Raw genomic sequence first — 19,831 nt, forward strand, 5'->3', positions numbered from 1 at the left:
TCTATGTGTGCGTGCGCTAGAAATTAGATAAAAACACCTACAAAGCGCTGAATATGCCGCAGTCGACAACTAAAGCGCGCCCCGAGCAAACCGAGACCGAACAAAAAAATAGAGCTAGAAAAACAAAGAAAAAACGAAAGGAAATTTGATGAAAAATTTCAAGTGCTTAAACGTTAGTGTACGTTGTGTTTACGTGTGTGTCCTGTGTTAGCTGTTTTGTGGCCTTTACATTGTAAACTTGACCAGGGTTCGGCTTGTGGCAAGTTCAATGCACCAGCTGCAAATCGAATTGTGTTCGCGCGTGGCGTTTGCATATTTCGAATGCATTAATCGGTGTAGATATAAGTGCTATTAACGGTTAATTAGCCGCTCTAATTGCTGGCCATTTGGCATTGACATTTTGATGGCTCCTCGGCGCAGCTCTCATTCTCCTGTAGATCTGCCCCGCCCCATGGGACTCAATTCAATTTGGGTCACATGCCTAGAAAATTGACTTTGCCTTGAAGGCTTTCACATTTAATTCTTTAATTTGGTCATAAACACGCAGTTCTGAAGACAGCTAAGAGCGAAAACTGTGTCAATTGGTTTTCCAATTTTTTTACAATTTTATTTCATTTTCTTGTTGTTTTGTTTTTGTTTTTTTGCTCACGCAATGTCCATTTGGACACTTGGCGCTCAATTAGTCATTCAGAAAATATTCAATTGAAGCCATTTGGCAATTGGCTGCAGTTGTTGGCTGAACTGAAAGTTCACACAGCATTTGCTGCCACGTGCTAAGCAAACACTTACAACACCTGCCTCAGCTGCCCACTTGCTCCTGCCACGTACACAGGACCTTGAAGTCCTGCTCTACTTTTGATAGTAACGTGTTATTTCATTTGTTGTTTTTGTTTTTCTTTTTTTCGAATTCGAATTATCGACCTGTATCTAATTGGTTTGTTTTCGTTGTCGTCGCCCGCAGGTGCGGCAATTGAATGTATGTACATGCGTTAGTTGCTTCATTAGGCCCCGCTGCCGGCAAAAGTATGCAACGGCTTTGGTCAGTCCTCAAGCTGCTGTCGTTGCACCCAATAGAATGCTATAAATTTTTTAACAAATGCTTTACTGGCATTAGAGATTGGACATAGATAGAGAGAGAGTCATATGTCTAGACATATTTAAACAGCTTTGTACCCTGTGCTTGGGTTTTATATTATGCGCGACTAAAGTGTAAAGTTTTTTTTTTATTTATTTATTTTTTTTTTTATTATTATTTTTAAAGCCATACGGGTTAACCTAATAACCCCTTTGTGAGCTTAAAGTGTAAAGTGATTAACGTTTATGTTATATTTATTTAAGATTTGGTTTATAGCATTTGGGATTTTTTTCTTATTTATTATGATGAAGTGGAGAGTCTGTACATCAAATATTATACTCTTACAAGAGATGAAAAATGTTTAACAGCTCTTAAAATTGAAAACAGATTCATTTTTTCAACTAGCAATAATCGCACCACATATAGAACAGAGCTTAGTGATGAATGCGCCATAGAGTCATAGAGAATGAGCTGCAATAATAATTCGTTAAATAAAAAATAAGTTAAATTTTTATATAAAAATATGAACATGTTAACTTGTCTAGTACAGAGCTTTAATTGTGTAAATCCTTAAAATAATTGATAGTAACTTAACTTAGAGTTCCATTTGATTAGTTTTCTTTCCATCTAAATGAATATTAAATGAAGGAAAAAAAAAACATTAAATGAAGAAATATGAACAAGTCTTATATTTCAAAAGTTAAAAAAAAAATGTTTTTTGGGCTATATATTCAAAATATGGATAATGAATATATATAATAATATATAACAAACATCGTGGTAGCTACTTAACATTTCAATTATATACCATAAAAAAAATATACACATAAAGTTTGCCTAAACCTTACGTTAAAGAGTCTAAAATATAAATATATTCAACAGCATTTCATTTTGATATGATATGAATGATATATGATATATATGAATGATATACATTATTATACATACATATTATAGTTTTATATACATATGTCATTTTGAGAATCATATATATTATTATTATACATGTATTAGCTTTATATATTTCACAAAATTAAATATAAATTGAGCAGGAATTTTACTGGATCCTGTATGAGGTATATATAAATTTATTCTTTGCAAAACTCAATTGAAAATATCAAAATGAGAAAGAGAAAATACTCGAAATAATTGTTTTCAATGATTTATGTAGCAATGGCACCTCCAAAGTTTGTAGTTCTTATATACCCGCCTCTATACACCTACATAGCTATCTATTGGCTTTAAAACTAGGCTGAGCATGTTTACATATGGTATCCGCCCCATACAAGTGTTCCGGCCATTCATATTTAATGCAATGGCACGCGATTCGCGCACTGCAGTTGGCCAAATGAACGACAACAGCCCGAGCTGAGCATTGGCAATTGTTGAGTGACCGCAACACACACACACAAACACACACACGCACACACATTCATGCTCAATGCGTATTGACCAACAGCTAAAACTAAGCGCCAGACGTCGTTGAACTTTCAAAGCCAACGGACGAACCAACGGACAACAAAATAAAATAAAATAAATTACTAGAATTAAAATCAAAATAATATATAATTTAATACAAATAAATTGTGCAAAGTTTGTGATCAACGAAAAATCAAAGAAAACCGGAAAAGGAAAAAGGAAACATGTGTCGTTTGAATCGCGACTGGAGCAATGTGCAGAGTCGTGGACTTTAAGCGTTTTGCTGTGCAGAAATTTGCAACGATAACGGTAACGGTAACGGTAACTGTTTGAAGGCATGCCACCAAAGCGTAGACGCAGATTTCATGGACTCTATTACCATTCATCGCCGCCAAAGGGTGAGTGCAATATGAAGTTATGAATAGCAGTGGGATATTGAGTGCCATTCGTATTCATTAGTTGTGCACAGCTAATTGAGCCAATTACGATTGATGTGTGTGCCAGCCAATTAAGTAACACATAAGGGAATTCCATAGAGAATGAGTGAAAGAGAGAGAGAGAGCGAGAGAGTGGGGGGAGAGAGTGGGCGCACGACATGCGTGACAAAGCGCAGACATGGCCAAAATTTGCATATTGCGTGAGTCCCCAATGTCGACTCAACAAGTAAAGCTAGCCAGCAGGAGGCGCAGCAGGAGTTGATGGAGTTGTAGCTGGAGTAGTTGGAACAGCAACTGGCGACGACATTAAGTGGCAATCGCTAATGCGCCATTTCCGTGGCAATTGTTGCCCTTTTTCATTCCTTTTTTTTCGCTATTGTGTTTTATTGCCACACACACACACACCCATATACACACAGCTTTGTGGCAAGCGATGCGAGCAACACTCGAATCTAATTTACATGTGTGTGCTAAATATATGGCCAGCGCTTACAAATGAACCAGTGGCAAGGCAATAAAGAACAATTCTTGCCAACTATTTACAGGTGTAGCTAATGAACAGGTTGCTTGAACAAGTGGCTATAGAGGAACTTGGTAGCGTGCCTATTCTATGTAGAGAAGTTGGCTGTGAAGTGGCCTGGTCTATCTACTTAGAGTCTGTCAAAAGCTGAGGTAACTGGCTAAATATAAATGCTGCTATAAAGTTAAGGACGTCTATCGCAAAGGTCTCTTCCGGGAAGGACTTGAGCTAGAGAGGGAGATGGACTGTAAGAGAGAGTGAGAAACAAGGAAGTAGATAGGGCGGGAACTGAGTAAGAGGAAGAGAAAGAGAAAGGGAGACAGATCGATAGAGAGAAAGCAATGTAGAGAGAGACGAGTTAGACAGAGAGAGGGAGTGAGAGTGACAGAGTGGAGGAGAGAGAGAGAGAGGCAGACACTAAGAGAGAGACATTGAGAGAGAGAAGCAGAGAGAGAGAGAGAGAGAGAGAGAGAGAGGGAGGCGGATAGATAGAGAAATAACAATGTACAGAGGTAGCAAGAGTCAGAAAGAATGAGAGAGAGAGAGAGAGAGAAAGAGAGCAATATAAAGAGAGATAGACTGATTTATGATATCATTATATATAATATATATGTCCTACACAGAACATAGATAATTATGAATAAGCAGGCTTAATATTTAATTCTAATTGATTTGTGATTAACTGTTAAATTAATAATATGTTGGCAATCTATTTCCCTGGTGAGATTTATTTTCCTTGTGCTAGTCTAGTAATCTTTCCATTAAAGGGATAAAGACGGAAGGAGAGTAAAGAGTGAAAAACAAAAATGCGAAAAAGGCAAAGACAGAAAGGCAGGAAAAGACAGGGAGTTACTAATGAAATACAAAAAAAAAAAAAAAAAAAAAACTAAAGAGAGTGATATAGTATATATGAAATATAGAAGGCTTTAAATAGAAGTACATTAGCTATAAGCTATAGTTATATATAAGTTATAGCTATATATTAGCTATAAACACACATTGGGCTTCCTTTTGCCACCTGCACGAACCATTGAACATTTCAAGCAAGCAGCTATCGCAAATCTATCCTGCAGCTGATACTCGTGTTAGCCAAAACTGAAGACATCACAATTAGGCTACACTCAAACCGAGCTGTGAGCTTTCACTCGATGGGAGAGTCACTGCTGCCCGATGGAAGATAAGAAAGCGCTAAAAAACCAACGATAGAGCCATAATAAAACTGCTAACACTCACAGTGCATATAAATAGTATACAAATATGTAGCGAACTTATTTACCCAGTAATACACAGAAAAAAAGGCGAACGACAGGACGCAATTACCGCCCACCTTGGCCACCATGGCAAAAGGCACAACAAAAGCAAAAATAAAGTGGAGAAATGAAAAAAAAAAAAAAACAAAATGAAAGAAAAATGAGAAATAACACATTGAGCTGTCCTAAATTCAACACCTTGCTTTGGTCAGCCATGTTAGTTGCCTGGCACACGCAATACGAAGCACAACTAACGGCTGCAGAGAGAAGTCCTTCAAGCAAATAATAGAGCTCATCAAGTAGGCAGGCAGTTCGTTCCGAAGGCCCTTTCATAATTAATCAAGCACAGCACAGCACCGGCACATATGTACATACAGACACAAAAAATCAAGCAAATATACATTTATTTCGATTTCTAAGCATTATTTTCAAGCAGCGAAATCAAGAATATTAAACTATGTCTGATACCCTTGCAGTCATGCCAATGAATGGACAGGCGGCGGGCCAGAATGGACGCAAGCAGCGGAGCAACGACGGTGCGTATGAGTAATATTTGTTGTTAAGTGTTTTCGGTCGGGTCGGGTATTTCGAAACGGCCTATAGCCGAAGGCTCTCCGCCAGCTGCCAGTTTCCCAAATCACTGCTCAATATTTCAAGAGCCACACGCCCTGCATAGCAAATGCAACGACCTTCAAGGTCTCAACAAAGAAACAAGGAAAGAAAATTTCCTGAGAAAACTTGGGAAGTCAAAAAAAAAAAAAAAAAAAAAAAGAGAAAAGAAAAAGTAAAAGTAAAGCCAAAGCTAAACTAAATTCGTAAAGTTGTTGAGACTTTAAGTTGAGCATTTGCTTGGCTTTTAATTTCGTTTTTACTTGCAAATTGCATGCAAACACGAATAGCCGAAAAAAAAAAAAATAACAAAAAACTTGCGCTGAAATCGAAACCGGAAGAGCACGAGTCGAAGGGCAATGTGGGGGCGGCAACGGGCACGTTGGGCGTGTCTGGTACTGTGCAAATTTTCGGTGTTAAATTAATTTTTGACTGCACTTGGATTTTCATTTGTTTTCGGATAATAGATTTCTCGGTGAAGCTATCGACCATCCGCATCTGGATGCACGAAAAGGATATTGGCAAGCTGACGCGCATTTTGTGGGCGGGCCAGGGACAGCGCCTCTGTCAGCAGGCGAGCAACAATGGGCGTGTCAAGCGATTTCTAGCCGCCGTGCCGCACGTCATGGTAAGCCCCATTATTCTCATTTGCAACTGACTAGTGCGCAGATAACGGTACAGCGATTGCCATAGAATGCCACAAAGGATCTGCACCAGGCGGTGATCGATAACAATTTGGAGTCGCTGCAAATGCAGCTGGAGCCGCCGGTGCCGCCAGCTCTGGTCACGGCCAAGGATAGCAATGGCCTGAACGTTATACACAAGGCCGCTGGTCTGGGTCACACCAAGATGCTGGAATACCTAGTGGGACTCTGGCCAGAGGGCGCACACGAGGTCGATATCACGGGCAAGACGCCGTTGCATTGGGCCGCCAGTGCCAAGAATAATATGCGCTGCTATACGCTGCTCACACAGGCCGGCTGCGATGAGGAGGCGCAGGATTATGTGAGTAACGCACAGGGATACATACATTCTAATTGAAACAGTTCACTAGTTATGGTTTGCTAAAGCAGGACTTTTGCATAAATGAGAAAAAAAAAAAAAAATAATAATAATAATAAAAGAACTAGTTCATTTTTTGTTTCATGAACTGGTGAGCTAGTTTAGTTTTTGGTTCATGTGCAGGCGCACTAGTTCATGAATTTCTTCATAAATTGGTAAACTAGTTCATTACTTGGTTCAACTGGTGAACTAGTTCTTCAATCCATCAGTGCAACATTCCCAGATCAGCAAATAGCTGAGGTCGTTTATTCTCTTGGGATTTTTCTTGAAGGTTTTGTTTTATACCTATAAAACCCTCAATAATAATTCCATAAATGAGCCCATGATTATGATGAAAGTCGAGTTCATAAAATACATAGTTGACTTATTGACTATCTCAAGTGCTTTACAACATTACGAACTGGGAGTTAACTCTCCATTTAACTAATGTTTCGACTCGATTTCTCAGAAAATGAAGACCCCCTCATACTATCGCCACAAGCCACACGAAATCGAGCGAGCTTTTCTGGTCTATGTGCCGGAGGCGCCGCGCATCTCCCCGGATAGCGTCACCGATTGGGAGGCGCTGAGCGATGATAACGATAGTAATGCTGGCGGTGACGCCAGTCGCAGCAGCAGCAAGCAGGTAAGTGCGAGGGAGATGAAAGGTTGGAGAGAGAGAGAGAGAGAGGGAGGGGGAGAGCTGAGGCTTTTGCTGCTTGGCTAATTGAAAAGCTTGTGGTCTCGTCCTCAATAGAAATTGTCCAGCAAGCCGGCAGCCATTGAGAACGGTCGTAAATCGTTGGACGACAGCGCTGAGAACACCTCCGAGCTGGACACGAATGATGGGTAAGTGGTTTGTTGGCAAACACCTTTGACATTGACTTGGCCTCTAGCATGGCCAGCTTTATGATGCGCTGCGGGGGGCTGAGTTGGGGCTGGCTAAAGGCTTTTGCTACGTTTCCTATTTTATTTTCTGTTTTGGTTTTGTGGGCATGGCTTTTGAGAGTTTTTTGCATTTTGATCGAAATCGAAACAAAATCCACGCAGTACCAGCGCCATTGAGGATGATGAATTATCCAAGGCGGAGGCGGATGTGAATGGAGTTGCCGCAGCGGATGCCGATGCGGATGTCGATGCGAATATCAATGCGGATGTCGATGCAAATGCATCATCGCCGGTCCCACAGCGTCGTCCGGAAACTCCGGCTGCTTTTGCCACCGGCAATGGCAACGACACAGCCGGCGACACCGAAAGCGAAGCTGAGGTAAGTCCCCTGAGGCTAGCCAGGCCCATGGCCTGAGTTCCATTCTTTTGGTTTTTGCTGTTTAGACGCTTTGCACCCTGCGCTTTTGCTGTACAGTTTAGTTCAGTAGTTCTCTTTGGGTCTATTAGCCGAGCGAACAGCTGCAGCTGCAGCTGCAATCGTTTGTCTTAGTTGCTGTCAAAGTAAGCTATTGTCGGCTAGGATGCGGCTTTCTTTTATGCCCCAGCCACACATACACACACACACACACACATGCATAAAGAAACGTATTCACACACATAAATATACTCATACTGATATCCTGCTAACCTAATGAAGTCTGTAGGTGAAGTTAGGGTTATTTTTGGAAAGTTTATTTGACTCTGATGAGTGTGCTTAAGAATGAAAATGAAAACAAAAATAGAGTTGCCTTTAAATGTTTGAGATATTAGCTTTTATGTATGACATACAGTACAGTATAAAAACTCTATAATTAATCAGAAATAGAGCAATAGTTATTGGATTTATTGAAGTTAGGGAATCAATTAGTTGTCATTCAATAACCTACGAGCTGCTTTTACCTTACCGTACCCAAGAAATTGTATAAGAAACACGCTCTCGCATTCCTTGTAAAGACTCCTAATTTTCTATCAATTCTATAACTAGAATTATAATTTTGGTCAATACAATAAGAACTAAAAATATAATTTCGTATATAATCTCCAAGAAAAATCAGCCTTGCCTGAGACCATGAGCTTTGCGAGTAAAAGGGAATATATAAGAACTATCGTATAGTATCGCATACTCAGTAGCGATACTTCATATGAATATCTTTAATATATTAGATCTTAAATTCAATAGCTTTCAGGTCTTTACCCAGAAGTCTTATATAAATAAATTATTCTATGATAAGAAAGCGATAAATTGGCGATAGAGGCACACATCGTAAACTGTATATAACAACAAAGTACACACCCATACAAACACAAAAAAAAAATATAATAATAAAGAACACGCATATCAAGCGCTTTGTCAGCTCGACTGATCAATGTAGATATAAAAAAATAATAATAATAAAAAAAAAAAAAAAAACTAGAAAGTGTTCACAAAGGAAAGCAATCAGTCGACAATTGTTTACTTTTACAGAATATTGCAGGAGCTGTAAGCGCTGAAGGAGCTGAAGTTGAGGCCGAGGCAGCGGAGCCGGCGATGGATGGCGATGAGGCAGAGACAAGTGTAGAACCGATTGAGAATGGAGTTATGGATGATGCTGTTGGGGCGGAGAGTGAGCAAAATGCAAACGAAAAGACTGAAGCGATTGTGAATGAGAACGAAGCGGAAGCGGAAATGGAAATTGAAGCCGAAACGGAAGAGCAGCAGCAGCAGAAGCAAGAAATAGAAACTGCAGAAGTACACAAGGAGAAAGAGGAGGATAAAGAAGAGAAGGCAACTTCAGCTGCTGCTGCTGCTGCTGCTGAGGAGGAGGAAGTGGAGGAGGACGACGATGAGGTACAGATTGGCTTGCTTTAATTGCCAATTCATGTGCAGTCAGCAATTGCTTGAACGATTCGATGTTATTTGTGTGACGTTTGCTCAAAGCGTTTTTACCATTTCCTTTGTTGTTTTCAAATTGTGAACTGTACAAAAGCAAAAACGAGAATTAGCTCAAATAAATATGTATATGTATAACTTTACTATGTACAACAACAACAACAGCAACAGCAACAGCAACGTAGCCGCAACCGCAACAACAACAACAACAACAAAACACAACTATATCTATCTCTTGTCTATATACGATATACGAATGCTTAGTAAATGCTAAAATCGATTTCGTCTATTACCCCGTATTGATATCTCTATCTAATCAATTGTATTTTGTAAACGTGTGTTAAATTTCTTATTCTAAATCTTAAACTTAATTAAACAAGCATAAAAATAATATCAAACTCTGCAATAAAGTAAACGCAACTCGTGTGTTTTTGTTTATGTTTTGCACTCGAACTCAATTTCCGTCTTACTTTTTCCATATTCCATTTTCCATTTGTGTATGTCTCTCGCCCACACTCCAATTCACTTTCTCTTTCTCTCTCTCTCTCTCTTTCTCTGTTTGTTTGTTTGTAGATCTAATCAATGCAATGCGCATATCGATTTGACAAACGAAACCAAATCAGCAGCTGTTTGCCTGCAGATACACTTTCATTTTCCACATTTTCCCTATTTTCTTGTATACAACTAATAGAGAGGGGGAGGAGTAGGCTCTATATACATCTATAAATAATCGTATGCTCCATGTGTGCTCTGGCATTTCACTTTCGCTTGGCATGTCCTTCTCCCTGACGTTCGCCTCTGGCTGTCAGGCAGCCATTCGAATGGCAACTGAGCATGCAATACGTCAAGAACAGTTGTAAACGTTAGATATTGCAGGCATACATATATATACATGTATACTATATGTTCTTTATATACTAGTTATTCATATTCTGCAATTTATTACATTCAATTTGTTTTCTACACATTTGCGTGGGCGTTTTTGCAGCACAACAAATTTCTAATGACTCGAGATCATATCTGTGCTTGGCTGCAATGCAATCAAGTTAATGCAGCGTATGCGCAATATTACGTATACGACGGGGTGTTGCAGTTGGCAGCTGGCAGCTGGCAGGAGCAGCAGGAGCAGGAGCAGCAGCAGCAGGAGGCACCCATTCGCACCATTAACTAAACCACTCCACGCCACACGCCACCCTCACCCATCCATTACGTTTGTCGTAGTTGTTCTTAGTCCTGTGTTTCGTATCCTTATTGCGCACTATTTAACTAATTCTTAGCTGTTTAGGCCATTTAAGCCAACCGAATAAATGCGCAAATTCTCTGCAGGATGTGGTAGCAGCCAAACCAGCTCGCGTCCAGGATGCCGAACAGCAACTGGTGCAGGATAACGATGGCGGCGATTCGCTCACATCGTCGCTGGCCATCGAGGGCTTCGTGCAGGGCGCCGCCGAGGATTATACAGTTCAGTCTCAAACATCAGCAGCTTATGATGAAGTGGATGAAGTATAAGCGGCTAAACCTTTTTTCTAACTCCCATCAAAGTTTAACTGAATCACGCTCTCTCGCTCTATCATTTGCCCAATCTAAATTTCAACTTATTTTACTTTGATTTTCCTTGACTTTTCTTTCGGCACCGACTCACCCGCTTTCACTTGATGCACACCAGAACTATTGTCGCTCTGTGTGGACCGCCGCAGCAAAGTTTAACTCGTGGTTTCTTCACAGGATGGCCGCTTGCAGCAGATCATTGAGTCGGGCGACATGGAGCAGCTGGCCGAGATAGTGCTGAATGGCGAGGGCGGACGGCTGTTGGGTCTCAAGTCCAAGGAGCCGGAAATTCAGGCCTTTCTCAACAACGTGCCCAGCTACATGGTCTGTACCAGGGCCGGCGATTGCCTTCGCCTTAGCCTTTGCTTTATTCATGTGCAACTGTCCACTAATTTCTACACTTGCTCGACTTTTGCAGGAGAAAATCCATCGCGTGCATGATGCGGCACGTGACGGCAGTTTGTTGGCGCTGCAGCAGGCGCTGGATCGCCGGAAGTTTGCCATTGCTAAGGACGACATATCACCAAATGGCGCCACGCCGTTGCACGTTGCCGTCCTCTTTGGCCACAGCGGTAAGTGGAGAGAGAGAGAGTGGGGAAACTTGGGTTTGGGTTGGGCTGGTTTGAGTGGTGGCTGCCCCCACCCAATCAACGCTGCTTGTATCACAGTTTTGTTCTAAATCCCAACCAACCCTCAGATATCGTACGCTATTTGGCTTCACGCTTTCCGGAGACCATGGCAATTACGGATAATGACGGACGCACGCCGCTGCACTATGCGGCCACAATTAAGGACAACGGCCACTTCTACAATGTCCTCACGCAGCTGGGCGCCGATCCAAAAGCGCAGGACAAGGTATATATGTTATGTAGAACACTGTTGCATAATTAAGAGCTAGAGGCATTACATAGAGCAAAGTTACCTAATTTAAGCAGTTCTTAGTGGTAGAAAATGGAGAATTGTTAGCGTTTGTAGCTAGAATAATTCTACACCGTTAATAGATGGATTTATACTAGGCTAGTAGAGCCTTTCTGGCAGTTGCCTCAATGTGGTAGTTACCCTGTAATTGTGCTGTGAATAAACATATAGATATGTATAATTACATATAAATTTAATTTAAGAAATATATACATTCCTTTTTGTGAGCTTCTTATAAACAAAGCAAGAGTCGCACAAGACAGTTCGAATCATAGTTTACCTCTCATTGCCTAGTAAGTAGACACTGCTAATCAATTATCTAGGCTCTAGGAGGGTCAACCTCTAATATATATGCAGTTACCACAATATAGAAGACTTAGAACCAAATATACAATAGAGTCCGGTCATACGAATCCGCTTATAGCATTCGTACGATTATTGCGATGAAAATTCTGATCCCTAGACAAAATTACAACAGTAAATTTATATGGTCCATGGTCGATTGAACGTCGCTATAAGCGAACATACTATATATACATATATAAGCAATCAATATAGCTAATATACCCTTTTAAGTTCTAAGCCAGTATATAATATTTGTGCCAAAATTCATAAATTCACCAATTTGTTTGCATTTTAAACAAATTTGTCTTTGTTTGGATCGTGTTTCAAAAGTTTAATGGTCAAGTTTTAGCTCATTTTCTAGCTGATTAAATTTAATTCATAGTTCAGTCCGATGAAATTGTTTACAGAATATTATATTTAACCTAAACACCAAATTTGAATACCCTTAGTACAATGAAAAGCTCTGCTGCATTGCTTGTTAATTGACCTATCAGCCCGGATTCACGTTTCATGACTATTTAATCCAACAGCTCAATGAAAGTCTCCTTAAGAATAACCTTCCCGCCTCATTTTCTATTCGGCTGGAAAGAACAACAGCTGCATTATCCTTCTACTCCTTTCTGCTGTTAGCATTGAAAAGGCTTAGCCATAGACTTGAAACTATAAATTTAGTTCCTGAAAATGGGTCAAGTTAAGGCCTATGTGACATTCATTTAGGTCGCAGTTAGCTGAAGAGCCTTGTCTTCGAACCTGAATCAATATCGTTTATAAATAAGAGATTAACCACAAGGCTTACATATATTTAAAAATTCTACACGCACGCAGCTGGGCCATACGCCCGAGTTCTATGTGGATATGGAGAAGTCGAAAGATGTGCTCACCTACAGTGAGCTGCTGACCGTATTTGGGGCCGAGGAGCTGGAGAACCAGTTGCTCAGCGATCAAGGTAAACACTCAATTATCCATCATTTGTTTTCATTTTTTGCGCTTAATTTGTTTTTGCTTTGCTGTTTGGCTTTAGCATTGTTGTTGTCGCACGCATAATCAACATACACACACACGCACTACAATACATGCATATCCACACATTTGACTAGTCATCAAAAGGCACTCGCAGTGAAAATAATTAAATACGTTTTTTTTTTTGTTTACTAACCGAAACTTCCGGACTTGATTGGCTGGCTCGTTGACTTTGCCCGTGCCAAGCATCGATTTTCAGTCACACACACACGCACACCTACATACCTGCTGACACACACACACACACACAAATACGCGTCCTTCGCTGGTTGCGCACTCACGTATTCATACCTCGTATACCTCGTATAGCTCGCATAGTTAGTCAACTTTTGGTGGCTAATACGCGCAGTTGGTCTCACAGTTAGCCGCGGACAGTTCCTAACGCAACAAAATGGCGGCAAATCGAGAATTTTTCAATGAGATTATCAATAATATAGACGATATATTCGGTATGTAATTGATACTGACCGCTTTCAATTAAAGTAAATTTAAATTGTTTATTAAAAAAAAAAAAAAAAACAAGTAAGAAAGCTCTAGTCGAGACTGCTCGACTACGAGATCCCCTGAACCCTTGAAGCAATAGATATTTCAATAATTTTTCGCGTCTTTCAGCTTACACAAGAAACACGCACACACACACACACACACACACACACACAGACACGTACGCACACACAGGCATACATACACACACACGCATACATACACAAACGCATACACACACACATACACATACACACACACATACACAAACACATACACACACATACACAAGCACATACACACACAAGCACCCACGCATAAACACGCATGGGCTGCAGTGAGCGCTTACTATGAGAACTTAATTGTTTAATAACTTTTTTTTATGGACGTACGATCTTCATGAAACTTTCAGATTATGATTATAACATGGATATGCATGTAATTGCCAAAGCACAAGTCTCTAGTATTTGAAATACGCTTTTTACAAAAGTGAGGGTGAGGGGGTGAATTTAAGGGTGGGGGGTAAATTTTAACAAAAACCGAAATTGTATAAATTGCATATAAGCATACATTAAAAATTTGGAGACTCTAGCAATAAAGGTGTAGAAGATATAATTTTATAACTGGTTTTCGATAAGGTTTTTTATCGATAAAAAATATCGGGATGAGTTATCGAATTTTAATGATAAACTTGATATGCGCGCTGTAATTACGGACATTTTTAAAAAAATTTGAAGTCTCTAGCTCTTATATCTTCTGAAATCGACGCGTTCATACATACGGACAGACGGACAGACGGACAGACGGACGGACGGACAGACGGACAGACGGACAGACAGACGGACAGGGCCAAATCAACTCAGCTCGTCGCCCTGATCAAGAATATATATACTTTGTGGGGTCTGCCACGCCTCCTTCTCCCTGTTACATACATTTCAACAAAACCATTATACCCTGATTTCCCATTGAAAATGGGTTCAGGGTATAAAAAAAAAAAAACAATTAAGTCACTCATTATTGCCAATAGGACTGCTTAGGCTATGCTGTTTTAAGCTGATACATTTCCAACATTTTCTCGAAAGTTAGCAGAAGCAATTGAATGGGCTTAACCAAAGTATCCAACATTTTTTTGTTTTTTCGAAAGAGAGAAAAAAGTTTCTCAATTCATTTCAATTATTTTATAGAGAAATAATGAGATAAAAAATTATAAAGCTCGGCGTATCATAAAACTAAAAAAAAAAAGTAAGCATTTACAAACCTATAAAATTTTTTTTAATAATTTAAAATTTTAACTGAAAAGAAAATTTTAAATAAAATATTAAAAAAAAAAAACAATTAAAAATTAGATATAAATTAAATAAAAAATAAAAAATTAAAGCTTATCTGAAAAAAATTTAGGTAAATTTGTTCACAAAAAAATAATTATATACATAATTTAAAACTAAAATAAAAATAATAATAAAATATTTTTGCAAAAATTAAAAAATAATGGGGAAAAACATATAATCAAAATAAAGAAAATATAAGAAGTAAGGACAAAAAAGACAATTATAAACATAATCATAAAAAATAAAAAAGAAAAAAATGTATAAAAATAAAAAAAAATTAAATAATTTACTTGTTTTATATTTAATATTTGAGCTCATTTAAAATGTGCGCTGTCTTTGTATTGTAATTTATGAAGAGTTAATTGCTTTCCAATTTAGAATCAACACAAATAGAGTTTCATATATAGCTGGCTATTTAAAGCTGTGGCCTCTTCAAGTATGCTGTCATATTTCATAGTATTACCCAACCACGAACTTGAATAATATATGCCCAACACACTAACATGCATACACACAAGACCTCATCAATCACACTCCCGACTTGAACTACATATGCACCTGTTTGAGCACATGCGCCTATTTTTAGCACACACACAACACACACAACAAGTCTCTTGAGCTGCTCTGTGTTCGTTGCCGTGTCTCTCTGTCTCTCTGTCTGTCTGTCTCTTTGTCTCTGTGTGTGTGTTGGTATTACAACTAGCCCGCTGTGCTGTACTGATAATCATCAACAATTACACCCAACGCTGCCCAACAACAACAACAACTACTACTACTACTCGAACAACAACAACCAGTGCCCGATGATCTGCACAGCGCTCGTCGTGAGCTCCAGGATGGCGAAATTGCGCGAACTCTCGAACGTTGCTACAGCGTCATTACCGAGTCCGGGAAGCTGTTGAGCGCCTCGACCGCCTCGGCCTTGTCGCATCGCAAGCCCTTGAGTGCCTCCTCGCTGCAGCTGTCCGTGACGAGCTATTTGAGTCGGTTCCTCAAGCGGCCCGTCTACGAGAAGATAAAGCGCCGGCAAACGCGCCTGGATCACAATCTCTTCGATGTGCTGTGGCCGGCGATGCGCAAGACGTCGAAGCTGCGCCACCTGGAGGAGGACATCAATTGTGGCATTATAGCGCCCGATTTCGATGTGTTTGTGGTGTTTCAGGAGTTTCTGGTGCCGCTGCTCAAGGACATGCACTGCCTGAGCATCGATGCGGAATTCAAGCCGCATCCGCGACTCGCCTACTTTCCCATGGACAACGGCGAGCGTCTGAATACGGCCGCATTTGTCTACGACGACGAGTCGCAGCTGGTGACGCGTTGCATTGTGGAGGCATCACGGAATCTGGACCAGCTGGAGCTGCCCCTCAATCTTACCATTGGCCAGATCGAGCAGGCCGAACGCCTCATGATGGGCCGCATATTTACGGCCAGCTTTGCCGAGGCCATTGGCGAAACGGAATCGGGCAGCTACTATACGCTGACAGAGCTCATGGAGCCAGACTCGGAGGTGGCCAAGCTGCTGGGCAGCCTGGGCCTAATGATACCCCTGCTCGATGACAAGGATCTGGTGCAGGCAGCCGAGTCGACGGCCTTCAATGGCGCACTGTGGCCCTATGGCCGCGGTGTCTACGTCAACTCCGCCCACAATATGGCGCTGTGGCTCAACTGTCAGGAGCATCTGCGCGTCATCTCGGCCAGCAGTGGCAAGGATCCGGCGGATATGGGCGCCGCCTACACCCGGGTGGGTCGCGCCGTCACCTATCTGGAGACACAGCTGCACTTCAAGGAGAGCTATCTGCTGGGCTATCTGCAGTCGCGGCCAGCCTATCTGGGCACTGGCCTCAAGATGACCACCATTGTGAAGCTGCCCAATCTGATGAAGGAGCTGGATAACTTACGTCACCTGTGCTCCGTGCGCGGTCTGAGCATGGTGACCAATCGCCTGTCCAAGCTGACCGTGCGCTTGATCAACATGCAGAGCATGGGCGTTGTGGAGTATGTCCTGTTCCAGGACTATTGCACCGCCGTCACCAATATCCTGTCGCTGGAGAAGGACATGTCGTTAACGAACTCCAAGCATATTGCCACCATGCTGGTGAAGATCTTCAAGCGCAAAAAGAATAGCATTATCGATCGAAACTAATCAAAGAAGCCAACCGCAAAAGAAACCAAATGAAAAGCACAATTCATACATTAATCAAATTTAATTTGTATTGTAAATACAACCGAGCACAACAAACTAAAACTACTCAAACTCAAATTGTAATGTATATATATATAGATAAACATATATACAGCTACTCGATCGATACATAGAGCTTACAAACAAACAAAAATAAAATAAAATAAAATAAACCGTTTTAATTAAATACCAAAAACCACATCCTCAGCTTCGGCCGCAACGTCGCACGCAAAAAGTTTTCATGAGATACACGTACGTACCTATTGCTCCTGCTACACCCCGCCGCTAATCCAGATCCTAATTAGCAATGTGTACCGTTCTTTGATATTATTTGCCACACTTATCAGTTACAAAGTAGTTATTTGATTCGACTCTCGCTTTGTATATATATAAATAGTTATATATATATATATATATTTTATATATTTTATATATTTAGTGTACCTAGATGTTATCCTGATCCTCGGCTGTGTCTTATAAAGTTTCTCTGCATTCGCAGGTCAGTCGCAGCCCGTTACCTTTCAGGCCAATCCCATCTTCAAGACGGAACAGGGCAAATATCTGGCAGACAGTAAGTGGAGCATCATCATCAGCTCAGCTCCAATAATCAAGTTTCGTTTGCCAGCTCTCGCCGATCCGTTGATCAAGGCCTTGACCGAGATTGCCAACAAACGTCCGAAGGATCCGGTTGCCTACTTAACCAGCTACTTGCAGCAATTTATGGGTCAGCGCAAGGCCATCACCGAGGTCGTTGTCCACTCGGGCAATAGCAAGATCAGCAGCAACTCCACGGCTCGCGCTAATTCAATGTCCAAGCTCAATGGGAGTCGGACGGGCAAGAGCCAGGCGGATATCATTGAGCTGGATGCCGGTTCGCTGGCCGAGGACCAGGAGGAGAATGATGAGGATGCCGCCCTGGCTGTGCAGCACCTGGAGGAACGCGATGAGCATGGCCAGAGCATGTTGCACTTTGCCTGCGCCCGCTCGCATCGTCGCGGTGCTCTGTACACTCTGATCGAGGAGTCACGCATCGATATCACCTACAGGGATGAGCTCTATCGCACGGCTAGGGATGTGGCGCTGCAGGCTAATCAGCCAAATAACGCCACGGAAATCGATCGATATGTGCTCGCCCAGGCAGTGCTGGGTGGGTTAATTAACACTGATTGCCCCTTGAATTCCCTAAATTCATTCCATGCCATTTCCAGGTGAAGTGGAACCCTTTGAGCAGCTGGCCCTGCAGGGCTACGATCATATACTCGATGTGGAGGATGAAAATGGCAAGTCGATTTTAGATGTGGCCACAGAGCATCAGCACGAGGCACTTTTCACCTTCTTAAGCAATCTACGCATGCTGGAGGAGACACGCGAGGAGCTGCATCAAATGATACGCGACAAGAATATGGAAAGGCTCAAAGAGCTAACCGCTGTGCCCAATGTCAAGTGGCTGATTAAGACGAAAAATTATTACGGTATGTGGGAGAGTGATAAGGAGAGCGAATGAGTGGTAGAGAGAGAGAGAGAGGGGGAGAGTGTATGAATTTTAATCTAGTCTAATCCATTTTTTCTCTAGGTCGCACTGCTCTACACATAGCCGTGTTGAAGGAGTCGGAGGACATGGTACAGCATCTGGTACAGCTTTGCCCAGAGGCACTCAAAGTTACAGATAATGTGAGTTGGATGTTAAGTCTGATTAATCTTTCATTTATAGCTCTTCTTTTCTTTTCCTTTCCATCTCTATCTCATCTGTCCTCTCCCTCTCCCTCTCCCTCTCTCTCTCTCTCCCTCAGCTGGAGCGCACCGTATTGCATTATGCATTGGGCACCAATTTCTGTGAGAGTGTCAGTCGCATCCTTATACAAAATGGCGCCAAGCGCACGGCGAAGGATCTGAAGGGTAGACAGCCGAGCTACTACTTTATCAACAAGGCGGACATCCTGCGTCTGCAGGAGGAGGAGGAGGAAAGTCGCTGAGCAATATTTATGATGTATAGAAACTCAACTAGCTCTAAGCTCTGTTCTAGTTCAATAAAAATGAAAATCGTTTAGCAATGATCGAACTTAATTGAAACTCATTTCGTACTTCACACAGTCTGCGCATGATATCTGCCCAAGTGGCCCATTGAGATAAGCCTGAAGATTTGCTTAAGCTGCCTTGAACAGCCACGCGAGACGCTCATTCATGACTGTCAACTGCCGAACGTTGGCTAACGTCATTGAGGAATTGTTACATGCTGAGATAAGATTACGACCAAATCCCTGGCCTTGCTGTGATTTCCATGAGCTGCTGTTGTGCGCTGGGCTTATCGATTTTAGAGTTGAGCCAGAATAAAAATGATTTTATGATTTGAAAACCAGCTAGCCATATATTAAATAAAGAATTTTAATATGCAATTATTGAGAAAGTGCGCTAAAGCTGTTAAACGAATTTTATTACTCATTCACAAAATTCAAATGAGTATATTGATTTTGCTTGGTCGTCTGTCCGTCTATATGATGAGTCTATTAGGCTTATTGAAGGCGTGAAAAATATAGTCTATAATTCTATGGACATTCCAAATTTAACTACCCAATAAAATTATTAATGTATATTTATTTACATATACATTGATGAGTTTGCAAAATGGAGCTGGCAGCATTTCGAATGAGTACACTGCAGTCGGTAGTGCCCGTTTAAAACGTTATTAAGTTTTGATTATATAACACTTTGTTGTTGTTAATTTTGATGTGCCAGCTGAAAAGTAAGAACGCTTTAAGAAAAGTTTACATAAAGTTGACTTTTATTAAATCCTTAAATTTTAAGGATTCGAATGATATATATATTTAAATAATATTAGTAAAATATTTTGCATTTAATATA

The 19,831-nt window shown here is 40.9% G+C and overlaps 1 protein-coding gene and 1 long non-coding RNA gene across 12 annotated transcripts in view; one reads left to right on the forward strand and one right to left on the reverse strand.

Annotated features, from left to right (window-relative positions):
• Positions 1-61: 61 nt before the first annotated feature.
• On the forward strand, positions 62-19,036 carry LOC108617418 (arginine kinase). 11 transcript variants are annotated; one of them, XM_089469609.1, is made up of 19 exons: positions 80-178; positions 2,535-2,892; positions 5,178-5,237; positions 5,778-5,938; positions 6,004-6,315; positions 6,821-6,997; positions 7,109-7,200; positions 7,402-7,618; positions 8,744-9,106; positions 10,475-10,651; positions 10,874-11,020; positions 11,115-11,268; positions 11,394-11,551; positions 12,785-12,905; positions 17,472-17,543; positions 17,598-18,119; positions 18,181-18,444; positions 18,546-18,643; positions 18,763-19,036. In XM_089469609.1, exons 2-19 carry the CDS (start codon positions 2,832-2,834, stop codon positions 18,943-18,945), a joined length of 3,339 nt encoding a protein of 1,112 aa, XP_089325735.1. In that variant the 5' UTR covers positions 80-178; positions 2,535-2,831; the 3' UTR covers positions 18,946-19,036. The 11 variants fall into 11 exon arrangements, with proteins under 11 accessions (XP_089325736.1, XP_089325729.1, XP_089325731.1 ...); XM_089469603.1 differs by lacking the exons at positions 17,472-17,543; positions 17,598-18,119; positions 18,181-18,444; positions 18,546-18,643; positions 18,763-19,036 and adding an exon at positions 15,588-17,148 and having other exon boundaries at positions 74-178; XM_089469605.1 differs by lacking the exons at positions 17,472-17,543; positions 17,598-18,119; positions 18,181-18,444; positions 18,546-18,643; positions 18,763-19,036 and adding an exon at positions 15,588-17,148 and having other exon boundaries at positions 74-178; positions 10,475-10,609.
• LOC149268469 (uncharacterized) overlaps positions 160-19,831 on the reverse strand; it is a 59,186-nt gene continuing 39,514 nt past the window's right edge. The window contains exon 4 of the long non-coding RNA XR_016270217.1: positions 160-1,546. This is a non-coding gene — a long non-coding RNA (uncharacterized LOC149268469). The remainder of the gene's footprint in view (positions 1,547-19,831) is intronic.

This window comes from Drosophila arizonae, chromosome 5 (genome assembly GCF_054131065.1).
Source record: "Drosophila arizonae isolate 15081-1271.41 chromosome 5, UAZ_ARI_1.0, whole genome shotgun sequence".
NCBI classification, from domain to species: Eukaryota; Metazoa; Arthropoda; class Insecta; order Diptera; family Drosophilidae; genus Drosophila; species Drosophila arizonae.